This window comes from Gymnoscopelus braueri (genome assembly GCF_963280865.1).
Source record: "Gymnoscopelus braueri genome assembly, chromosome: 4".
NCBI lineage: Eukaryota > Metazoa > Chordata > Actinopteri > Myctophiformes > Myctophidae > Gymnoscopelus > Gymnoscopelus braueri.
The window spans coordinates 13,520,560-13,544,068 of record NC_137605.1 but is presented as its reverse complement, the minus strand read 5'-3'; the positions used below and the strand labels follow the sequence as shown (position 1 = coordinate 13,544,068).

The 23,509-nt window shown below is 41.5% G+C and overlaps 1 protein-coding gene across 1 annotated transcript; it reads right to left on the bottom strand.

Annotated features, from left to right (window-relative positions):
- Positions 1-8,426: 8,426 nt before the first annotated feature.
- LOC308083444 (delta-type opioid receptor-like) lies at positions 8,427-23,007 on the bottom strand (the record flags this gene model as incomplete). Its single annotated transcript, XM_080425758.1, has 5 exons — positions 22,907-23,007; positions 12,379-12,615; positions 11,073-11,191; positions 10,163-10,321; positions 8,427-8,920 (listed from the first exon to the last, which is right to left on the bottom strand). The coding sequence occupies exons 1-5, from the start codon at positions 22,921-22,923 to the stop codon at positions 8,427-8,429; spliced, it is 1,026 nt and encodes a 341-aa protein (XP_080281884.1). The 5' UTR covers positions 22,924-23,007.
- Positions 23,008-23,509: the final 502 nt, after the last annotated feature.

Genomic DNA, 23,509 nt, shown 5'->3' with positions numbered 1-23,509 from the left:
CACAAACACCTCCAGCAGGTTACTGGCTGCAGCTGCTGCTGCTGTTGCTGCGGTGCGAGCAGCATTGTTAGTGCTTCCTTTGGTAAGAGCTGATGTTAACCCTGCTGAGAGGGAACCACTCACTGCAACCAATCGCAGCATGGCTGCTAATGTTGGGTAATCGTTCCCCGGTGGAACGTGTTTGTTTGTGGTGTTGACCGTCTGTGTCTGTCTCTCTCTCCTTCCCTGTCTCTCTCTATTGTCTGTCTGTCTCTCCGTCTCTCTGATTGAGCTCTGGTCTTATGTCACACACAACAGAAGCTGTTGCCTAACAACGCCGATTTGCAGTGACCTTGGGGATCTCCATATATGGATATCATCTGGACGCACGCACACACGCACGCACGCACTGTCTATGATCAGTCATATATCGTTGCTGTCGGGCAGAAACCTCTTATCTCCATATATTTATGTTCTTCCGTAAATTGACGCCCTACTTGATCATACTACAGCGTCACAGAGAAGTATCAAAAGTAGATGATTGTTTTGAGCTTGTCAATCGGCTACTTTTGTCATTTTTGAATTACAATCCTGAAAAGTAACAGTTTTGGACATATGAGGTTTCCACCCGACAGAGACGATATGATGTCAGTGCTATGACTGACTTGAACTTGGTGCATGAACGGTGTGAAACTGTCCATCAGTTCGGTCACCGATCAGGGCGCTCTCGCCTCTGCCCTCGTGTTAGTCATGCTTGTGTAGTGGAACGCAGTGAGCTGGGATTGAACCCGAGGCTCCCACTCGCCAGTCCGACGTGTTACCAGTCATGTCAATAGGGCTGAGCCCGATTGGCAGGTCTGTTGCACGCCGGTGCTGGCTAATTTGACTGTGGGGGCTACAATCACCCCCCCGATCTTTGGAGCGCATCCTCGCGCTTCACACTTCACGCCGCGGACCACCGTACACGACGTCCGTCATGTCCCTCACGCGAGGATATTACGCTCCTCGTCCTGCCGACTACGCCAGATTGTAGTGGAACGCAGTGAGCTGGGATTGAACCCGAGGCTCCCACTCGCCAGTCCGACGTGTTACCAGTCATGCCAATAGGGCTGAGCCCGATTGGCAGGTCTGTTCCACGCCAGTTCTGGCTAATTTGACTGTGGGGGCTACACTTGCAGCAACGCTTGCTTGACAGCTGGCCTGCATCTCTGTGTGTGTGTATCTGCATCTCAGGAACCGCTCAACCAATGGACCTCATACCGCTTGTACCCATGCTGAGGACCCATGGGAGTCCAGTATATATATCTGGAGGCACAGAAGGGTCCGGGGAAAAAAGCTACGAGAAGTTCTGAATGAATTTAGGTAATTTCACCTCCCTTTCCAAAAACAAAGTTTGGACGACGGAAGAAGCATGTATTGTGCTTTATACCTGTAGGCCAACAAGGTAAAGTGGGCTGTTATAGTGCTGCCATGAGGCCAATTTGATAGATATGTGGGGATTGACTTCCTTGGCCTACTGGCAGCGTTCACAAGACGTTTGCTGCTGATCGGTCTAGTAGTTTGTGTTGACAATCAAAGGCCAATATATATATATATATATATTTTTTTTTAAAGATTTTTGGGGGCTTTTCTGCCTTTTATTTATAGTGGAGATGAACAGGAAACGGGGAGAGACATGCAAAGCAAAGATCACCGGGAATGGGACTCGAACCCGCGATTCGCTGTCAGCCTACATTGGAACTACAAGTGCCCAGACCGCTAGGCCAGCGATCCGGCCCAAAAGGCCAATATTAATGCTGCACAGTGTGCACCACAAAATACTCCCCTTCAAGACGGAACATATTTGGTTGATGTGTGTGGATGAGGGTTCTTTCTCACCATCGGTGAGCTTCACCGATGAATATGAATATTTCAGCCCGGTACATGTACAGTAACGTGTTTCATGGGGCCTCTGTGCAGCTCTGAACCCCCTGAATCATTCAGTGGATGATGTGAGTCCCAGGTGCCTGGGAGGCCGGGACTCAACATGTCACGTTGGCACGTGTGTCCCAGGCCACCTCTCAAAGTGGTGTAGAGCAGCGATTCCTCAGCGTGTTGGCATGCTCTGAATAGGCCCTCCACATTTTAAAGTGATGGCCCCCGATCCAGGAAAGGTTGAGAACCACTGGTGTGGTGTGAAAGCACACGTCTGCCTGCATGTCACACATTGAAGTAGCTGCCTAGTCCAGTCGTTCTCAAAGTGGGGTCCGGGGACCCCCAGGGGTCCTTGAGGGGGTTCCAGGGGGTCCCTAGCTAAATGATAGATAGTTAGACACCAAATGGACCCTTATGGGTCTTTAGGGTCCATTTGGTTCCATTTGTACACTCTGAGTTAAATTAAAGGTAGAGTAAGTGATTTTCTTTGGCTAAAATAAGTGTTAAATTGCTATAGAGCGTTTGTTCAGTAACCGGAGTCTCCATGTCTCTCCAGCTCTTTGTTAAACAGAAAATGCATATTCAGGTCGGGATCAAGGGTGCAGCTTCCTGCTTTGAAATTTAGTCGATATAGAAAGAGAGTTCAAGTGACCGTTCAAATGAATGGCCTGTAGTTTAGCAGTTTTACCCCTGCTGGTGTCAGAAAGAATTTCTCTTAATGCAAGAGGATGGGTTTTTGAGGAACTTTAGACTTGATTTTCTTACCATAATAAAAACATTGTCATAAATACTATATGCTTCCAGTCGCTAGTTTTAAGTCTTCTTTCAATTATCATGATATGCGTCTTGGTAAATTATGGTCCCATTTATTTTTAAATTGAGGATAAAGTAGGTTATGCTTAATTTGGGAGGGGCGGGATGATTTGATTGACAAGCTACACAACCAATAGCATTCATTCCCCGCCCCCGCTCTTGATTGACAAGTTACCCAACCAATACTGGTCTGGTTGCATTCTGACGCGATACATATGACGCGATATAGAAAGATGGTGGATTTGAAATTCAAAAAACAATCGGCTTCATTTACGGTCTGTAGAAACCAATGGTGTGGGTTTGTCCATTATTTTTTACAGTCTATGGTCGGGATACCAATTTTATCCAATCAGGATAGAGAACTCAGTCAGGATACAGATTAAACAAGTGAAATTGTAAGTGATGACACAAATAAATGAGCAGACACAATTGGAACTGGATCACTATCAAAATGAAGCTGATACATTGGTACTCTCTCCTGATTGGCTGAGATTTCGTCACCTACCTGAAAATGTATTTTCTGTTAAAGAGCTGGAGAGACAGGGAGACTCCTGTGACTGAACACACACTCTATAGCAATGATTACTATCACAATATAGAGCTTTAACCTTTTAACATAAAGCTTTTGGTTTTAACCAAAACATATCACTTACCCAACCTTTAACATTGATATTACAAAATAAATTGGGGTCCCAGAGATAGAAATGCCATTAAATGGGGGTCCGTAGCCTAATGCATGTCAAACTGGGGGTCCTTGAATTAAAATGGTTGAGAATCACTGCTAGAGCTGTAAAAATCTTCTCTTATGAGGGTCCCTCGCATAACTTTTCAAATGGGGGTCCGTGGGCTAATAAGTGTCAATTTGGGCGTCCTTGACATGAAAAAGTTAGTCGCATGCAGATGTTTGCACAGCCATATCGCTGGTCATTGAATTCCACAGCAGAGGCTGATCTCCCCTTCCTCCTTTGTTCACCCCTCCAGTTCTCATATGAAGTAAGTTGGTATTGTCCATGATGCCTGAGAACTTAACATAGTCCATATAGTCCATGAGCCAGAGCCCCAAAATTGTGCAATGATTATCGAAAGAGTGGGCAAAACCATACCTATATTAAATTGTTTATAGGGTCAATATAAGTAAATCAATATATGATAACCTTTCCACAGGAGCAGCTTTTTCATATTTATCACACATTTTGTTATTTTCCCCATACGTACATGACAGGTGAAAAGAATGACAAAATATAAAAAATAGTTATCATAATGAAACTTCCCCAGTTGATTACTTACATGAAGACAATGATTTATCGTATTACAAGTTTTCTGAAATTGTATATCTAAATATGCAAATTAGGCATTTAGTCCATGAGCCAGAGCCCCAAAATTGAGCCAGATATTGAATATTCCCTTGTTAAAAACCTTTGACTCCAACATCTTAACAAAATGAAATAAGAATGTTCCCTCTGGCTTTTTCCAATGTTCCAATGTTGATTCTGTAAAGTTATGCAAATTCAGGCATATTTTCCTAATCAGGCATATTTCCTTGCCTGATTTGCATATTTAAATATACATTTCAGAAAACTTGTAATACGATAAATCATTGTCTTCATGTAAGTAATCAACTGGGGAAGTTTCATTATGATAACTATTTTTTAAATGTTGTAATTTTTTCACCTGTCATGTACGTATGGGGAAAATAACAAAATGTGTGATAAATATGAAAAAGCTGCTCCTGTGGAAAGGTTATCATATATTTATTTACTTATATTGACCCTATAAACAATTTAATGTAGGTATGGTTTTGCCCACTCTTTCGATAATGAAATCTTGTCTGGCTCATGGACTAATAGTGAAAAGATCCATGGGCACACTGAATTTAATGATGTTCCACAGGTTCAGGCACACAACTCAAAGCAGCATCAACTCAACAACAGGTGGTGATCGGTCACATGAATGCCACACTTAACTATTTAAACAGAATGAGCAGGTTATACCTGCTCATTCTGCTTGCTGCTCTAGCCCTCAGAGCCGACATGTTGTTGACATGTATTATTTATCAAATAGAAATAGTGAAATGTATAGTAGTATACATGACAAATTACACCTATCAATTTTAAGAAGTACTGTGTTCTTCGACCCCTTGTTTTGTCCTCATCGATCAATCAATCAGTCAGTCAACATTGCATCATCCGACTAACATTCCAAATACTTCTTGTCATACACTGCATCTCTCCATCCCCGGTTTGGTTTGGATGAATGATTTCACTCAGATCGGCACTGCGTACGTGCGTACATGCGTTCCTGCGTGCACGCACAACATGTCCATGTGTGTATTAGTGTGCATGCGTGCTTGCGTGTGTGTATGTGTACCGTGGTGAGTGTTAAATATAACACTGTGCGGTTTCTTTTCCTCTCAGTGTGACGCTCAAAAACATGTTACTAAATCAAAAATAATGCTGCTTTAAGAGGGCATGATCTATGAATGTTTTAATGTTCATTCAGATACGTAAAAATGCACCGGTAAAAGTACCAAACACGTTTACCATGAGACTGGTACAAATATCAACCACGTCTATAAGAAATAAGAGCAGTTAAACTGAATGATGGCCATAAAGCATGAGAGAAAAGCGCGGGTTTAAACTAAACGCGTTTAGTTACATTTATGATATCTATTATCACAGTTCCATTAATGTAAATATCCGTACAGCTAAACAATAAATACAGATCCCCATGATAAATGTGGATCAATATGACGTGTTGCGCATATTCTACTAAACAATCAAGTCGACTGAAATATACAGTACGCTGTATAAGGCTTTATGGTACATAATACAACAAATGTATGGACTTAGAAATGCCTTGTTTTGCAGAAGAATACATGTACAAACACCCTTTTTAAACGGATAAAATATAGAAGTAGTCCAGGAAGGAATAATATCGTTTCTTTTAAAAATTCATAATTTCACAACAACGGTAGCACTTTGTGATAAGCATGTCATTATATAGCATTTAAATGTCATAACTGTACACAAGTGAAGCTTTATATGTACTTTGACAGCTCTATATTGTCACAGAAAAATATCACTTCACACATCGCCCAACAATTCCTTCCTTTAAAAACAGTAACGGGTAAACCAGAGTCTTTTGCACACCGGGTTGTCAGTTCAGGGACAGGTGCGTTGGTAGAGCAGACGTTCAAATAAAACGGAGGACAATAGAGAATACTTTTATTAAAGGCATAGTATGTAGCTTTGCCCTCTGTTTACATAACAAAACAATGAATACATGTTTCAGCCATCATTTCTATACCAGAAGTTATCAGCCACTGGAGTAGTGTGGTGGTGTTTACCTGCAGAAAACACTACCCTGTTTCTAGGGGTGTGCCGATATATCGTCCTGCGATATATCGCGATACGTTTTCGTGACGATATGTATCGTTTTGGAGTTTTTGACATTACATACATACATTTTTTGGCAATAATAATGCAAAAACAGAAGGTTTTTTTTTTTTTTGCAATAATAATAATGCAAAAACAGAAGTATTTGTTTGCATTTGTTTTTTTTCACTCCCTTTTATTTTCATAATAAAAGTGCCATATATCGTATTGTATCAATATCGTGAGCCCAATATCGTGTATCGTGAAATTAGCGGCACACCCCTACCAGTTTCTGTATTGTGGTGTTTTCACTGTTTGTTTTGGTGGACGGGGGAGTTTTCCGGTTACCAGAACAAACGGTGAAAACCCCTAAATACAGCAAGAGGGTAATGTGTTTCTGCAGATAAACACCACCACACTACTCCAGTGGCTGATAACTGCTGGTACTGTATAGAGGGAAATTATGGGTACATTTTTTGTTTTTTTGTTATGTAAACACAGGGCAAAGTTACACAATGTGCCTTTAATTAAAAGGCAATGGTCAACGGTCATGCCATGGACCTTTCAAATTCAGTCGTTCAAATTTCTCACATCACGTTTCACTCGTGGAAAGGTTTCCATTAGCACAGTCTGTGAATCCTTCAGGTCAAGGCTAATGTTTCTTTGTGCCGATATATCCACAGGCCTGTTTCCATGCTCGCCGATGCCATTCAGAGGTCAGTCCAACTCTTTGACTGTGTGAGCTAAATTAGCATTGGCACATCACGCTTCACTCTTGATGCTGAACACAGACTGAACGCCTGGAGACACACTGAGTCAGATCGACGCCCGTTGATGTTGGTGAATCGGCGAATTCACATCAACAGCCGTCACTGTCTGTTTATTCACCTAGGCCTGTCTTCTGTGTAAAGATTTCCTTGGTCTCGCGTCTTTAGATTTATCGGGTACAAAACGGTGCAGTATATACATTATGTTGTCTAACAAGGAGGTTAGGAGGCGTTACAACTCCTTGAATGTGTACATCTTTTGTGAATGTAAATGTCCACCTTTTCTTTTATAAAAGTCTCTCATAATTCCACAGCGATGCATGCCAGTAGAAGTGTTCTCCATGGACACTTCTTCCAGACAGTCTGAATGGCAGACTAGTGCACAGAGGCTGCCGGTTGGACAGACATTCACATTATATCAGATTCACACTAACTTACCTGTGATTGAAAAATATAATTTAATAGTATGTGGGTGTTGTTGCCTATAGAACTAGAGTGTGTGTGTGTGTGTGTGTGTGTGTGTGTGTCAGTCAGGTCATGTGGATGCATAATGCATGTGGCCTTTAGACATGTACATATGGTCTAATAATAACGTTGCCCATGTAACCGTGTACATATGGGAATGTACTGTATGACTGCACATGCACGCACGCGTGCACACACACACACACACACACACACACACACACACACACACACACACACACACACACACACACACACACACACACACACACACACACACACACACACATACACACACACTTAAAGGTACTGTATGATGTTGGTAACTGAACGCTGACTGAATGCATACACTGTAGTGTTTGCTCATACTGTAACGTATGTTGTGTCAGCGAGGTTGTTTAAAAAAAATTGGGAATATTGTTCAATAATGGTGTCTTAATGAACAATTAAACCCCAAAATCAGAAATTTTATTTTTATATAGCAAGCTTTCGGTCCTAGACCTTCTTCATTCATCTATGCGTCTATGACAGAAAGCTTGCTATATATACACAGTATATGATACAAATAAATAAATACAAATCTAATTTTGCACATTTTGAGTGTGCAGAGGCTGGCATTTGGTTTCCTTTAGGCCCCAAGCACCTCGCCCAAGTCTACTGTTAGGTGAGCTGTGTTCTTTTCACCATTTTGTAAGAATGGTGTCTTACAAATCCGTACTGTAGCATTATGTTTTGTAGGTATGACACCCCTTCAAAATACAATGTATAAAAAGCAATCAACCATCACCCTCTCAGAATTGTGTGGTAGTAGAACTCTGTGATCTCAGTGTGTGTAGGTCATCTTGGACCAGTCTGTGACCTTTTGACCCGGGTCTACAAGCCCGCTGGTCCTTGTCTAGTCGTACGGGTTTCCTCTGATCCAGAAAAGGTTGGGAAGAGAACCTACTGCTGTAGAAATGTTGTGTCAGCGACTCAGCGATTTAAACATAAGGATGTATTTTTTTGTAAATCATGTGTCTTATCTGTAGCAATTTGTGTTGTATGACACCCATTCAAATAAAATGAATTAAAAACAAACAAAAAAACAAATCAAGCCATCCCCATGAATAGTTAGTCAGAACTCTGTGGTAGAAATCTGTGTGATCTCCGTGTGGAGGTCATCCTGGACCTTCTTCCTGGGACCGGCAGGGTCCACAGCGGCCTGCTGCTGCTGGGGGTCCGCGTCGGGTCGTGCGGGCTTTCTCCTCTTCTCGGACTCGGCGGGCTCGCGGCAGACCGTGGCGGGCTCGCGCACGGTGTTGCCGCGGGCCCGCGTGAAGCTGCTCTGCTCCAGGCGCGTGCGGTACGGCAGGCAGAAGTCCCTGAAGCAGCGCTTGAAGTTCTCGTCCAGGAAGGCGTAGAGCACGGGGTTGAGGCTGCTGTTGGTGTAGCCCAGGGCGATGCACAGGTGCCAGCTGACCACCACCAGCGGGTTCTTCTGGTCGATGTCCACCATGGTCTTGGCGATGATGAAGATGTGGATGGGCGTCCAGCACACGATGAAGGCCGCCACCACCACCAGGACCATGCGGGTGATCCGCCGCAGGTTCCTGTCCTTCTCCTTGGAGCCTGAGAGCACGCAGGGGACGCAACGTCTATTATTTTTAATAAACATCATTGATTTGGGGGGGGGTGTGGGCAGTGGTGGAAAAAGTACTCAAATGTTTTAGTAAAAGTAAAAAGTAAAAGTATCAATACCACAATGTAGAAGCACTCTGTTACAAGTAAAAGGCCTGTTTGTGTTCAAAATGTTACTTGAGTAAAAGTACAAAAGTATTGGCGTCAAAATATACTTAAAGTACCAAAAGTAAAAGTAATAAAATCTTTGAAAATAGCAGATCTACAAGCTCACAACGCGTCGGCTATTTTCAAATGGCCTATGTATAAAACAGGGCTGAAGTGGTTAATGCATGTTTTATAATGTAATAATATATATCTGCAAAGTAACTAGTAACTAAAGTTTTCAAATAATTGTGGTGTAGTAAAAGTACAAAATTTGCCTCTGAGATGTAGTGGAGTAGAAGTAAAAGTACTGACAATTGGAAATTCTCCAGTAAAGTAAAAGTACCTCAAAATAAGTAAATGTACTTACTTACTTTACACCACTGGGTGAAGGGGGAGGGACATCGAGTACATTTTCCGGCAGCGGCAGCTTCCGGAGCTTCCGCAGAGATGCCGGCGGCGCCAGCTTTGGGAGTGTGCTGCGTTTGTGTAACGCAGTCCCCACCAATATTATTTACGATTCTGTGCCTATCGGTACATAACTCGGACGGCGCTTAGTCGACTAGTAGACCATCGGCCAGTCGTCGCGGGCACTCGCGCCTGGAGGCGCTCGGGCGCGACTCCTTGGCCTCAAGGTCTACTGAGTCGGCGCGCCTCCGTCATGGTCCAAAACTATACTTTATCGGTGGAATAAATAAGTTGACTGCGGCTCCTCCACCGGCAGCTCCGCGACTGCCGCTCCTCCACCGGCAGTTCCGCGGTTGCTGCCGCTGCCGGAGAATGCACTCGCTCCTTCTGTGAAGGGGTGTGGGGTGAATGGAACTACAAGTTGTGAGCTTGTAGATCGTAATTTTTTGCTATTTTTGTGCGACATCGTGTATGACGAAGTATAAAATAGGGCTTATGTGGTTAATCAGACTAAGTGATTTAGTCGATTATTTAATAAAAACATAATTGGCGTTGATTTCTTGATAGATAAAAAATTATATATTTTTTTAAGTGCATGTCGTTTATTCGATTAATCAAAAAAAGGCAATCGATCAAATAAATCGGCAAGAAATGAATGTATAATTTTGGCCCTTACACTACCTGAGAGCAGGCGGACGCTCTTCAGCCGTAGGATCATCAGGCCGTAGCAGACGGTGATGACGAGGACGGGCACCAGGAAGGCGAAGATGAACACACAGATCTTGGTCACCGTGTCCCAGTACCACTCCGGTCTGGGGAAGCTCAGCGTGCAGATAGTGCCTGAGGAGGGCCGACAATTAGGTTTTATAGTTGGAGGAGGACCATGTGTTGGAAGGGGAGCCAAGCCGAGTTAAACCAATAAGACCTGAGGCCGTTTAAAAAAATGTCTTCTAAATCCTAACAGTTTTCTGAAAAAAACTTGTGTTGCTGTATCAGTGGTGCTCAAAACGTTTTCATGCCAAGGACCCCCAAAATTATTTTTATTTCGCCACGGCGTGGCGGTCCAGGTACCCTAGGCTGCAATTCCAGCCTGACAGCGTGTCGCGGGTTCGAATCCCGATGACCTTTGCTACGTGTCTCTCCCCATTTCCTGTCAGTCTACTGTATCATCAAAGGCATAAAAGGCCCAAAATAAATATTTAAAAAAAATATATATATATATATTTAAACTGGTAAGATATTTTAAAAATAGCAGATCTACAAGTTCATAGCGCTTCGTGCCATGCTATGAGCTTGTACATCTGCTATTTTTTTGAATCGTGAGATTCGTGACACACTAGCTAAAATCTAAAATGACACAGCTGCTTTTCCGGCATTAACGGGTTAATAACCCACATCAAATGTAGCCCCTCTCCCCTCGGGGCCTAATTGCTCCCAGAGATTAACAGAAGCACTTGCCATGAAAAAAAAAAAATGCCGCCCTGAACCGAAAACAGCCTGAGTAGAGTACTTATGGGTTATGGTTTTATACGATTACGGGTAATTTCTCTCGTATTTCCACCGCCAGAGCGATGAAACAAAAATCCCTCACCTCTGGGCGTCACCTTGGTAACCGCCAAGACTATTATGGGAACTCCGATGGCAGAGGAGAGGATCCAGATGCAAACATTGATGAGCTTGGCTTTGGCAGGCGTGCGGAAGTCCAGAGCCCTGCATGGTGGTAGAGTTGTTGTAACAATAATAGGGAGATTTTAGTTGACGATTAAGTGTTGTGGAAATAATTGCGATTAGCGATTTCTATTATGAAAGAAAAAACTCCGGAACACCCGTCTTCAAATGCAAGAAAAAATATGTATTGGGAATACAACAACGTTTGGGTCTGTTAGACCTTCATCAGGTCATCTTAATAACCTGTTAACCTCTCAATAAGTGTGTTGCATATAGATCTGTTGCAGTATTTCCGCAATTTTTTTAAGACGTTTGAAAAAGTATGACAAGTTTTCAATTTATACCAAATGAATGGAGACGAATGCAAAAATGACTATGCAAAAATGAATTGCGATCATCTCATTTGTCGGGTGTTAACCATATATTATGTCCAAAACTGCTACTTTTCGGGATTCAAATTTAAAAATAGCAAAAGTAACAGATCCACTTGCGGATCTGCTACTTTTGATGCTTTTGTGTGACGCTGTAGTTTGATTAAGTAGGGCATTAAAGGAGTAGTTCACCCAAAAATATTTTTTGGAGAATTCATGGATATTTTTTTAGTTTTTGTCACTTTCCTAAGCCAATAATTTGATGACCAGCGGACCGGTAGGCAGCGGTTCCGGTAGGAAATACAAAGGAGACTCTTTGTGTCTCCTACCGGAACCGCTGCCGATCATCAAATTATTGGCTTAGGAATGCGACAAAAAACACAAAAATATCGATGAATTCAAGTCTATGGGGTGACTAATTGATTTTTTAAAAAAAATCATTTTAGGGGTTAACTATCCCTTTTTAAAGGAGTAGTTCACCCAAAAAAAATATTATTTTCTATCAATTACACACCCCATGAAGCCTTGAATTCATGGAGATTTCTTTGTTTTAGTCGCATTCTTGAGCCAATAATTTGATGACTAGCGGAGTCTCCGGTTGGTAGGAGACTCAATTGAGTCCCCTACTGAACAGCCACCCGGTCATCGAATTATTGGCTCAGGATTGCGACAAAAAAAACCCACAAATATTCAAGCTTCATGGGGTGTGTAATTGATAAACAATAAGTATATATATTTTTTGGTTGAACTACTCCTTTTAATTTACGAAAAAAACACAGTTATTATGGAGATAAGAGGTTGTCTGCCGACAGCAACAATATGTAATAACAGTGACAGTCACAGGACCCTATACTGTACCTAACGGGGTGACAGACGGCCACGTAGCGGTCCACGCTCATCATGGTGAGCGTGAAGATGCTGGTGAACATGTTGTAGTAGTCGATGGCGATGACCACCTTGCACAGCAGCGCGCCGAAGGGCCAGGTGGCCATCAGGTACTTGGCGCTCTGGAAGGGCAGCGTGCTGGTGGCCAGCGCGTCGGCCAGCGCCAGGTTGAAGATGTAGATGTTGGTGGCCGTCTTCATCTTGGTGTACCTAGAATTCGGGGGGGATGGGGTGGAGGGAGTAACCAGCGTTGGTCTAAAGCAAGGGTTCCCAAACTTTTCAGGCTGTGACCCCCCCCAAAATACTTAACATAGCAAACACCAGGCAAAAAAATAGCATATGCATAGAATCATGGCCATAGGATAGGATTAGAATAGTCAACACACAGTAGTAAAATTAAAACAACAATTAAAGTAAGGCATGGGGTTAAAACAATAAGGAATACAGGAAATAACATTCAACTTTCTTAAAATCATAGACAGGAAACATTATTAATAAAGTCCTGAGGAACCATATAAGGTGCTACAAGAGGACTAACCTAAAAAGAGCTAAGAGAATTAAGGCTAACATAAAGAGGTGTGTGTCTTTAGCTTATGTACTTTAAACATTATTTTCGGTGGAGTAAGCCTCTCTAAACCTTCCCAGGAAGTATGTTCCACAGTTTTGGTGCATAGAACGAAAAAGCTGCCTCTCCTATTTTCTTTTGTGGGCGCTGATTTGTGTCAAGTAGACCTGCTGTGGAGGATGCCAGGTGCCCTGGATGGAGTGAATGGCAATACAAAGTCTGTCATGTTACTGTATGCAGGGCCTAGGCTGTTGAGTGCTTTGTAGACCATATTAGACTGGGAGCCAATGGAGAGTGTGCAATGGTGTGATGTGTTCTCTTTTTTGTTTGTTTTGGTTAATAGCCTAGCAGCAGAGTTTTGTATAAGTTGTAGTCTGTATGGCTTGTTTTGGTAGTCCTGTGAGTGGAGCGTTACAGTAATCTAAGCGGCTGGTGATGAAGGCATGGATAATGTTTTCTGAATCTGGTTTTGACGGAAAACATTGTACCTTTGCTATATTTCTGAGATGAAAACAATTTTGGATACTTTATTGATGTGAGATATAAAATTGAGATCTGAGTCCAGTATGACTTCCGAGGCTGGTTACATGTGGTTTAACCCAGGCAGCTAGATGTCCTAGGGAGTTCAACAGTTCATCCCTTTTAGGTCTTGACCTACCAGTAGCACCTGCATTTTATTTTCATTTAGTTTTAGTATGTTTGCGTTCATCCAGTCATTTATGTCAGTGAAGCAGGAGGTGACGGGGGTTACTGCATCTGTTTTGTATGGTTCTAGGGATATGTATAATAGCGTGTCGTCTGCGTTTGAATGAGAACTAACATGTGTTTCTGAATGATGTCTCCATGAGGGAGCATGTAGAGAAAAGTAGGGGTGCAAGGTTACTTCCTTTAGCGACACCAAAGGGGATAGTATGTTTGCCAGATACACTTTCCCCCAGGCCAATTTAGGACGTTCGCACATAGACCAACTGTGTGTTAAAGCCAGTGTTCATTTTAGTTTCAGTCAGTCTTTTGAATAAAATTCAATTTAGTTTTAGTCATATTTTAGTCATCTGAAATATTTTAGTTTTGGTCTAATTTTAGTCGACTAAATATCTAAATAACTAAATCTACAGTTGATTTAATCGACTAAAATGTATTTTGGCGGTGCCTTGATGGCGTCGTAATGGCTGATTTTACACTTGGTTGCGTGCTGAAAATAGCCGATCTACAAGCTCACAACACGTCGCAGCGTGACACGTTGTGAGCTTGTAGATCTGCTATTTTCAGAGCGCAATACCCGAGCGCATCCAAACATAAAATGAAATCTTAATTCCACTGGATTTCTTCTCCACTCCCCTCACTAAAATCTTTGTCTAGTTTTTATTTGTTGATGAAATTGTCAACATATTTAGACTCAGTTTTAATCATCATAGCTTAGTTTTTATTTTGTGTTTTATTTAGTTTTTCAGTGAAAAAAGGTTGTCGACGAACATTTTTCGTCATAGTTTTAGTCGACGAAATCAACACTAGTTCAAGCCGATGGAGAAAAATGTTGTGGTAAAAATGTCTTTTGTGTCGAATGCAGCACTTAAGTCCAAGAGGACTAGCACAGACACCTTAGCAGTATCCATATTAATTCTGAGGTCATTGATTATTTTTGTCAGGGCTGTCTCCATGTTGTGATTGGCCCTGACACCTGATTGAAGAGGCTCCAAGATGTTGTTTTCTGTGATAAACTGGTTTAGTTGGAGAAAGACTGCTTTATCGAGAAGTTATTGCTATCTAGGTTGGAATTTTTTCAGTAATGTTTTCATGATGGCTGTTTTGAGTGCCTCTGCAGTCTGCACAGACTCCTGTTGTTATTATGGATGTATTAATGACCTGCAGGGCGGTGGAAGAGATGCTGTCAAAAACATTCCTAAAAAGAGTGACAGGAACGGGATCAATAATGTATGATGGCTGGATTTTACTGACAATCTCGCTGAGCTTTTGAGATGCTGTTAAAATTGTTCATGCTGTTCTGTCTGTCTGACTGTGAGCTGAAATGGTGTGTGTGTGTGTGTGTGTGTTGTCTGTCTGACTGTGAGCTGAAATGGTGTGTGTGTGTGTGTGTTGTCTGTCTGACTGTGAGCTGAAATGGTGTGTGTGTGTGTGTGTTGTCTGTCTGACTGTGAGCTGAAATGGTGTGTGTGTGTGTGTGTGTGTTGTCTGTCTGACTGTGAGCTGAAATGGTGTGTGTGTGTGTGTGTTGTCTGTCTGACTGTGAGCTGAAATGGTGTGTGTGTGTGTGTGTTGTCTGTCTGACTGTGAGCTGAAATGGTGTGTGTGTGTGTGTGTTGTCTGTCTGACTGTGAGCTGAAATGGTGTGTGTGTGTTGTCTGTCTGACTGTGCAGGGTTCTGCTGAAAGAATGCACTCGTTCTCAGAATCAAATAAAGGTTAAAAAAGGGCAGGATGTCCGGCCACTTTACTCCAGTTTAAATCCAGAAATGCTGTGGTGTAATAATAATAATTATTATTATTATCATTACCCTTATCATTATCATTATTATTATTATTACCCTTATCATTAATTATTTATTGTTTATTGTTTATTATGTATTATTTATTATTATTAATAATTGTGTTGTTATTGATGTGCTGTGTCTGCTGAAGTCTCCATGACAAAGCAAGCATCGCGTGTCTGAACTCAGGACAGCCATTGTAATCTAAGCAGGCATTCATCACTGAACCCTGTCCATTTCCTCTGTTCGTTTCCTACCCATCGATCTGCTGTTTGGGCTCTCTAGACTAGAAATAATGATGCAGTGAATTGGTAAAAGAGATCATTGGATGCATTATGTCATCAGTGGTGGGCAAAGTACTCAACACCAGTACTTGAGTAAAAGTATAGATATTCCTTATCAAATATTGACAAGGAATATATAACTACAAGTGACCTGTCAAATTCTTACTGACTGTCAAAAAGTACTGGAGTGCTTGCTTTAAAAAAATATACAAAATGCAAAGTATATTGTCTTTTTAATATCATGCATTTCTGTATTGACTTTAGGGCATTTCCCCCTAAAAATCTAAGATTTTCCAGGGAATATATATTTTTTTACACAAAATAGCAGATCTACAAACTCACAACACGTTTCGCTTCATAGAAATGTAAGTCAAAGGTACAATATGTCTTCTATATACATAATTATTTGTTTTAAATCTGTACTGATCTTGAGTATTTGTATTTTTGTATACTTAAGTACTTTACTCAAGTAAATTTGTTACTGTCCACCACTGTCCATTTCCTCTGTTCCTTTACATCGATCTGCTGAAAGATCTATTGCTCTATTGCATTGCTCTAGAAATAATGATAGGCTACTGTGAATTGGTAAAAGAGATTATTGCATTTGTCGGGTGGAAACCTCATATGTCCAAAATTGTTACTTTCATAGGATTCAAATTCAAAAATGGCAAAAGTAGCAGATGCAGATCTGCTACTTTTGATGCTTTCATGTGACTCTGTAGACCGTTATTTTACGGAAAAACACAAAACGTGGAGAATATGGAGATGAGAGGTTTCTGCCCTGACAGCAACAATTGGATGCATAATGGTCTGAGGGAATTCAGTGCATTAGCGAGTTGTCGGTGGCCTGAGCTGCGTTGGTTGGCCTAATGCCTGGTTTTATCCCTGAAGCACAAGTTAATTAGACATGATTATGATGCACAGCAACAATCAGACAAACACCTACAGGCTCGGGATCTGAGCTCTTACCTTCTCTCAACCACTCAAAGTCTCCGTTAATTTGCACCTCCCAAACCATAAGGGGATAATGAGACTATATGGGCCCCTGGGCACAGACTTTTACATGTCCCCCCCAGCTTGTACACTGACATCAACACCACATTATTTTCAACTGTAAGAGAATCTACAGTGTACACGCATAGACCAGTGGTTCTCAAACATTTTCATAAATGTAAACAAATGCAAAATGATTAAAAAGGTTCCAAACATTTTAAATTAAACAGCTAAGCTATGTGTGCTAATAACAACAGCATGAAACTATGTGTGCTAATAATGACAGTGTGTGTCTGCAGGCACGTAGTCTCACGTAGCCAGACAACTATTCCACAATCTCTGAATGCTATATAGAGTCTGGAACTACAACTCCCGAAATCCGAGAGAGGAAGCTGGCACTTCCGTTCACGAAAATATATTCTAAAATATCTTTACATTTTATTATTTTATTTCCATTTCTGCTAAGCAGCAAGCTTTATATACTTAGATGATTTGTATTTATATTAGGATAAATTTGTGCGACTGTAAAGACAAAACGGAAGTGGGGAGGAGGCTTCATATCCGGTTTATATTCTAATCATGATCAGAGCTTCCGAGTCCCAGACTGTATGACCGGAAACATTTGAAAATTGTGGGAGGCAACAGTCTGGCCACGCGAGACTAGCAGCCACGTGACGCAGTCCCAGGCTAGTCCCAGCTAAGCTATGTTTGCGCTAGCGTGTTAGCGGTTATTAGCTTACTTTTAGAATCGTCTATGGGAAAGCCCATGTTAACGGTTAGCGATTATTACCGCTAACATGCTAACAGAGGCTACATTACACTTCCGCCACATGATGAGCTTACACTTCCGCCACGTGATCAGGCCTAGCCAATCACAGTCACCACGTGATCAGGCCTAGCCAATCACAGTAAGCGTGCGGATAAACAGGCCGTGGAATTAAGACAATTGTGTATAGATATGGTTAAGTTGTGATGCTATTAACTAATTATGCTGGGGACCCCCTGGAACCACCCCAAGGACCCCTGGGGGTCCCCGGACCCCACTTTGAGAACCATTGTTATAGGCTTCACAGAACGGCAGCACAATGGGATAAAGCCTCTGGGTTAGGGGCCCCTGAGCTCTTGGGCCCCTACCAGGCGGTAGGCAAGTGCGTTAATTCACCCCTGCTCTAAACATGAGAAAAGTGGTGGTTTTACATAATCCTTTGTTGGTCCAATGATGCGCTCCACTCAAGTGGCAACAGAGAATTTGGCAAGCTGTCTCATCTGTAAGATCCACGTCATCTGTTAATGTGACAGCGGTGGGCGTCGCTTAAACGATTATACGACTGAAACCATCAAGCAAAACGCTGTGCTTTGGAAGACACCAGATGACAGCATAAAAACTTAACCTACTGTGTGTTAAAGTACTGTAGAAACATACTGTTACTTGCTGTGTAGTAATACCATTAAAGGTAGGGTAAGTGATATTTTTTGGTTAAAACAAAAAGTGTTTTGTTAAAAGGTTAAAGCACTATATTCTGATAGTAATCATTGCTATAGAGTGTTTGTTCAGTCTCTCCAGCTCTTTAATAAACAGAAAATACATTTTTCGGTAGGTGTCAAAATCTCAGCCAATCAGGAGAAAGTACCCATTTTTAAGCTTCATTTTTATAGTGTTCCAGTTCCAATTTTGCCTGCTCATTTCTTAGTATCATCACTTCAAATTTCACTTGTTTAATCTCTATCCTGATTGGATAAAATTGGAAATGAAACTGAAACAAAAAAGCATTTTCTGTTTTATAAAGAGCTGGAGAGACAAGGAGACTCTTTTTACTGAACAAACACTCTATAGCAATGAGTACTATCAGAATATAGAGCTATTTAACACTTATTTTAACCAAAGAAAATCACTTACCCTACCTTTAAAGTTGTATAATGCAGATTCACAAATAACGATTTTTAGCAACCTCTGCTGGTCACTACCGTCACTGCATACAATTTCCGTAGTCCTCGATTACCCAGAATTCCATTTGTTTTCACCGGAAGCCGGAAGCGTTTCAAAAAGCGTTCTTTTAATTGTTTTATACTATCTGCGGATCGTTTCTCTTAGCCAGTGGAGCATTAGTTACCATGAGAATTTAACTTTAGTTTTGTTGAAAACGTTACCTAGTATTACTTTAAAGGCATACTAGGTAACGTTTTCAACAAAACTAAAGTTAAATTGTACATCTTTTGTGAGTGGCAAAAGTTTCACAACACCCACTCCATGAATTTCACCCCCGGAAGCCTTTTATTTATATATTTTCTATTGAACGTGGACTGGGGGGACTTTCCCGGGGAAATGACGTCATCTGGCCGGAAAACGGAGGTGGAAATGCACTGGTTTCCTGTTTGGCCAGGAACTACCGCAACGGTTTCCTGTTTGGCCAGGAACTATCGCGCTAATAACAAAAAGGAACCTCACGCTGATTTTAAGAGAATGTAGGATTAGAAGATCGAAAAAGAACAGAAAAAGAAAGCACAGCTCATGGTAACTAATGCTCCACTGGCTAAGAGAAACGATCCGTAGATAGTATAAAACAATTAAAAGATCGCTTTTTGAAACGCTTCCGGCTTCCGGTGAAAACGAATGGAATTCTGGGTAATCGAGGACTATGGAAATTGTATGCAGTTACGGTAGTGACCAGCAGAGGTTGCTAAAAATCGTTAGTTGTGAATTTGCATTGTACAACTTTAAGACCTGAGGCCGATTCTACAAATGCCTTCTAAATCAGTAGTTCTCAAACTTTTTCAAGACGAAAAAAATAACCCCCCAAAAAAAATTTGGGCCGCGGACGGATTTAATGGGGGGGGGCAGGGGGGCATTGCCCCACCTGGTGGCCGGGGACGTTTTTTTTTTTTTTTTTTTTAATACAAAAATATATATATATATATAATTCTTTTTTTTTTTTTATAAAAAAATAATAATTGTGAGACATAAATCTGAATTCTATATCTGTTGCGCAGTAGTTGGGAGTCGGATCTACTGTACACTTTATGGAGTAAATGTTTTGTACTGAATTAATTAACCAAAGTAACCGAATTAAAGTCATAACCCCCCCAAAAAAAGAGTAACAAACCCACGGAAAACCCGAAAATTCACGCTTGTACTGAATTAACCAAAGTAACCGAATTAAAGTCACAAACCCCCCCAAAAAAGAGTATCAAACCCGCGGAAAACCCGAAAATTTCGCGCACACGCGCATGCGAGCCTGTGCCCCCCCAGGGCTAATGTGAAACTCCGCCTATGCGCGGACCCCCCATCTGAAAATGTTTTGTGCCAGGGACCCAGGGAAGATTATTTAAAATGTTTTCTGAAAAACGTATGTCAATATAGCTAAAATCTAAACACATGCTTTCCCGGTTTTAATGGGTTATACCAGGGGGTTGTTTTGTGATTTGCTCTATTTGTGTGATTATTTAATTGTTTTATAAAGCGATGAAACAAAAACTCTTAAGTTGCCAATGGAAAATCATCTAATTTGACCTTTTATCAGCCCATGCCATTTAAAATGTCTCTAAACAGGTTATGGTTGAATCTTATACATTATTATATTATATAATTGTGTGTGTGTGTGTGCGTGTGTGCGTGCGCGCGTCCAGCTAATCTCCGGCACCATTGGCCCAATTGATGTGTAACTGTGCAGTGTGCACACACACTCCCTGGATGCCAGAGCAGAACCTCTGCCCCAAATCTTTCACATGGGCCTGTTATAGCGCCACCAGGAGGCAGATTTTTGCAAAACACTTTTGATATTACTCCTACAGATTTTGTCCTAAAATCACGCAAATCGGTACACAGTATCTCTACAGTCATTAAACCAAACTGGTCCGTCCAATTTTTCATAATCCATCCTGACTGGCTAAGATTGGCAGTTTGCAGAAGTGGCTTGTTTTGAACAGAATGCCTCAAATCATAAACGCAGCGTCCGTGAAACTTTGCACGCACATTCCCACTAGACTGAGGAAGACATGCCACCCTTCACACCGTTATAGCGCCACCAGGAGGCCAACTTTTGTAAAACCTTTTTTTATATATTACTCCTTCAGATTAGATTTTTGCAACAGACATTTTTGGAACAAAATGCCTCAAATCATGAACTGGCACCCTTTTCACATTGGCCTGTTAAGGTGCCACCAGGAGGCCACAATAACCTACTTGACCTGGCGCCGAGGAGCACATTAGTTCACAGGCAATAAGACCATTGGCGGAAGATTTTGGTTCAATATTCAATATTAAAGACATGGCACCCCCAACTCTGTGTGTGTGTGTGTGTGTGCGCGCAAGCGAAATTGTTGTTTTATTGCTGTTCAGAATTTGTCCTCTCACGTTTTTCCACAAATTAATAGAAAAAGATCAATAGTGGGCTCGATAAAAGCTCGGCTCAATAAGCAGGATCGATAAGGTGCTCATTATCAATAAAAAATAACAAGCTCCATCCCTAGTAATGAACATCAACAAATCCAAACTGTGCTCACAGTTGACACATGGAATGACATTATGAAAGTTACTACTGCTCAGAACCTGGTCCCTGATGTTGACAGGTTAGTTAAAGCAAAGAGATGTCAGGTACATCCTTTTTTTGTAAAAAAAAATAATAATAATTGTTTTGACCTGAGATTTTGCTGTTGGGTTATTTTTTTCTATTCTAAAACCGCAAAAAAAGCATTGAGTGTCATTATTTTGATTCATTGACATTTTCTGAATTTTCTTTATTGTTCAATAAAAAAGACTGAACTGAGTTCATTGTCTGAGTTACATTGCTGAAAGTAGGCCTAAAAAAATAATGTTGTGTACTGTAGCTATTTACTGAAAATATTTATCATTTTTTTATAATCCATCCATCCATCTTCAACCGCTTATCCGGAGCCGGGTCGCGGGGGCAATAGATCCCGAGGCGTTCCCAGGCCAGTGTGGAGATGTAATCCCCCCATCTGATTCTTGGTCTGCCCCGGGGTCTCCTTCCAGTGGGACGTGCAATTAATTAATTCATAATTAATTTATATATAATCTTCATAATAACATTTTTTTAAAGTGATATACTGTAGTTATAGCAGTGACTGAGACAACAGACTGAAAAACAATGATGTATAACTGAATGTGCATGAGTGCGCATGCGTGTCTCTGTGTCTGCGTGCCCAGTCTGCCCACCTCAAGTCACTTTTTGACCAATGCGGCCCAGACCCCAAAATGAGTTTGACAAGCCAGGTTTAAAGGGTTGGGTTAGAGTTATGCCTGATTTACTTACTTACGCATTCGTGTCTTGCACTGAAAATAGCAGATCTACAAGCTCACAACTTTTGCAGCACTATTTTCAGCTTCAGCATTAAAGGAAGAGTTCCCCCAAGAAATGACCTCTGTAGTATCGTTTGGACATAAATCCGACGGACGAGCCGGCTGAAACCCACACGCTTGGACAAGCTCGCTCCCTTTTCGTGCATGTGTTTGTTTTGACCGGAAGTGTTTTAAATGTGGTTTTCTTAGTCTATGGTGATATTTTACTGGTCTCAACGGATTTTGTTAGAATAGGCTTTGAAGTACAAGTTACAACCGGAGTTTTTTTTTTTTAATGTACAGATTTTTTTACATCGTTTTTCTCTCGCAACTTTCTGTCTCTGATTGATTCCATAATTTTTTTTTCTGATTGTGGATTTACCATATAAGAAATGTTTTACAAACAAAAATTCTCCTTGGGTCAAAAACATCAAAGAGTAGATAAACGATACAACAGAAATCATTTCTTGGGTGAACTCTTCCTTTAAGGGTTGCAAATGGCAAAACGACTGTGAAAATGGCACTCATAGAAAACCACGGTCCTAAAATGTTGATGTCCTCACAAGTATAGTAATACAAACGTGTGTGTGGGTGTGTGCGCGCGCCCCGCATGCTGTAGTGTGAGGGCTAATGAGTGGGTGTACTTAAAGAGTGAGTGTGGTGCCTGCTGTCAATCACACTAATAGGGACCTGGGGGACACTAACATTCACAAAGCTACAGTAACACACATGCATCTTATTTACATTTTTTTTTTTTAATAACTTGTAAAAAAAAAAAAAAGTCAGTGGAATCTGTTTCAACTGTGGCCTAATACCTTTTCTGGTTAAGCTTTGTAGGATAGTTTAAAAGCCCAGCAGGTAAATAAGGTAGTTCTTACCTGACCACTCCATACATCACCAGCACGTTGCCCAGCAGACCGACCACACAGATGAGGGAGTACAGAGCCGTTATACACACTGCGATCACCACACTGGTCGTGTCCCTTCTGGAAACTGTGTTGTTTGGAGCCACAGAATCGTCGGAGAACGTAATGTTGAAAGGAGTAATCACTGAATCGGAGTACTTGTCGGAAAAATCTGCAACAGAAAGAGTGGGGAACTCCATGTCTGCTTTTCAATGGGATTTTACCCCTCGCAAAAAGAAACCTCCTATAATGTTTTCAAACCCCTGAAGCAAAACACTGAGCAGCGCAGGAAAACTGAACGGTAAAATAATGAAGTTCCACTGACGGATTGGAGAGCATCTCTCTCTGTCTCTCTCTTCCTCTCTCTGTGTGTGTGTGTGTGTGTGTGTGTGTGTCTCTCTCTCTCTCTCTCTCTCTCTCTCTCTCTCTCTCTCTCTCTCTCTCTCTCTCTCTCTCCCTCCCCCTCTCCCCCCTCTCTCTCTCTCCCCCTCTCCCCCTCTCCCCCCCTCTCTCTCTCTCTCTCTCTCTCTCTCTCTCTCTCTCTCTCTCTCTCTCTCTCTCTCTCTCTCTCTCTCT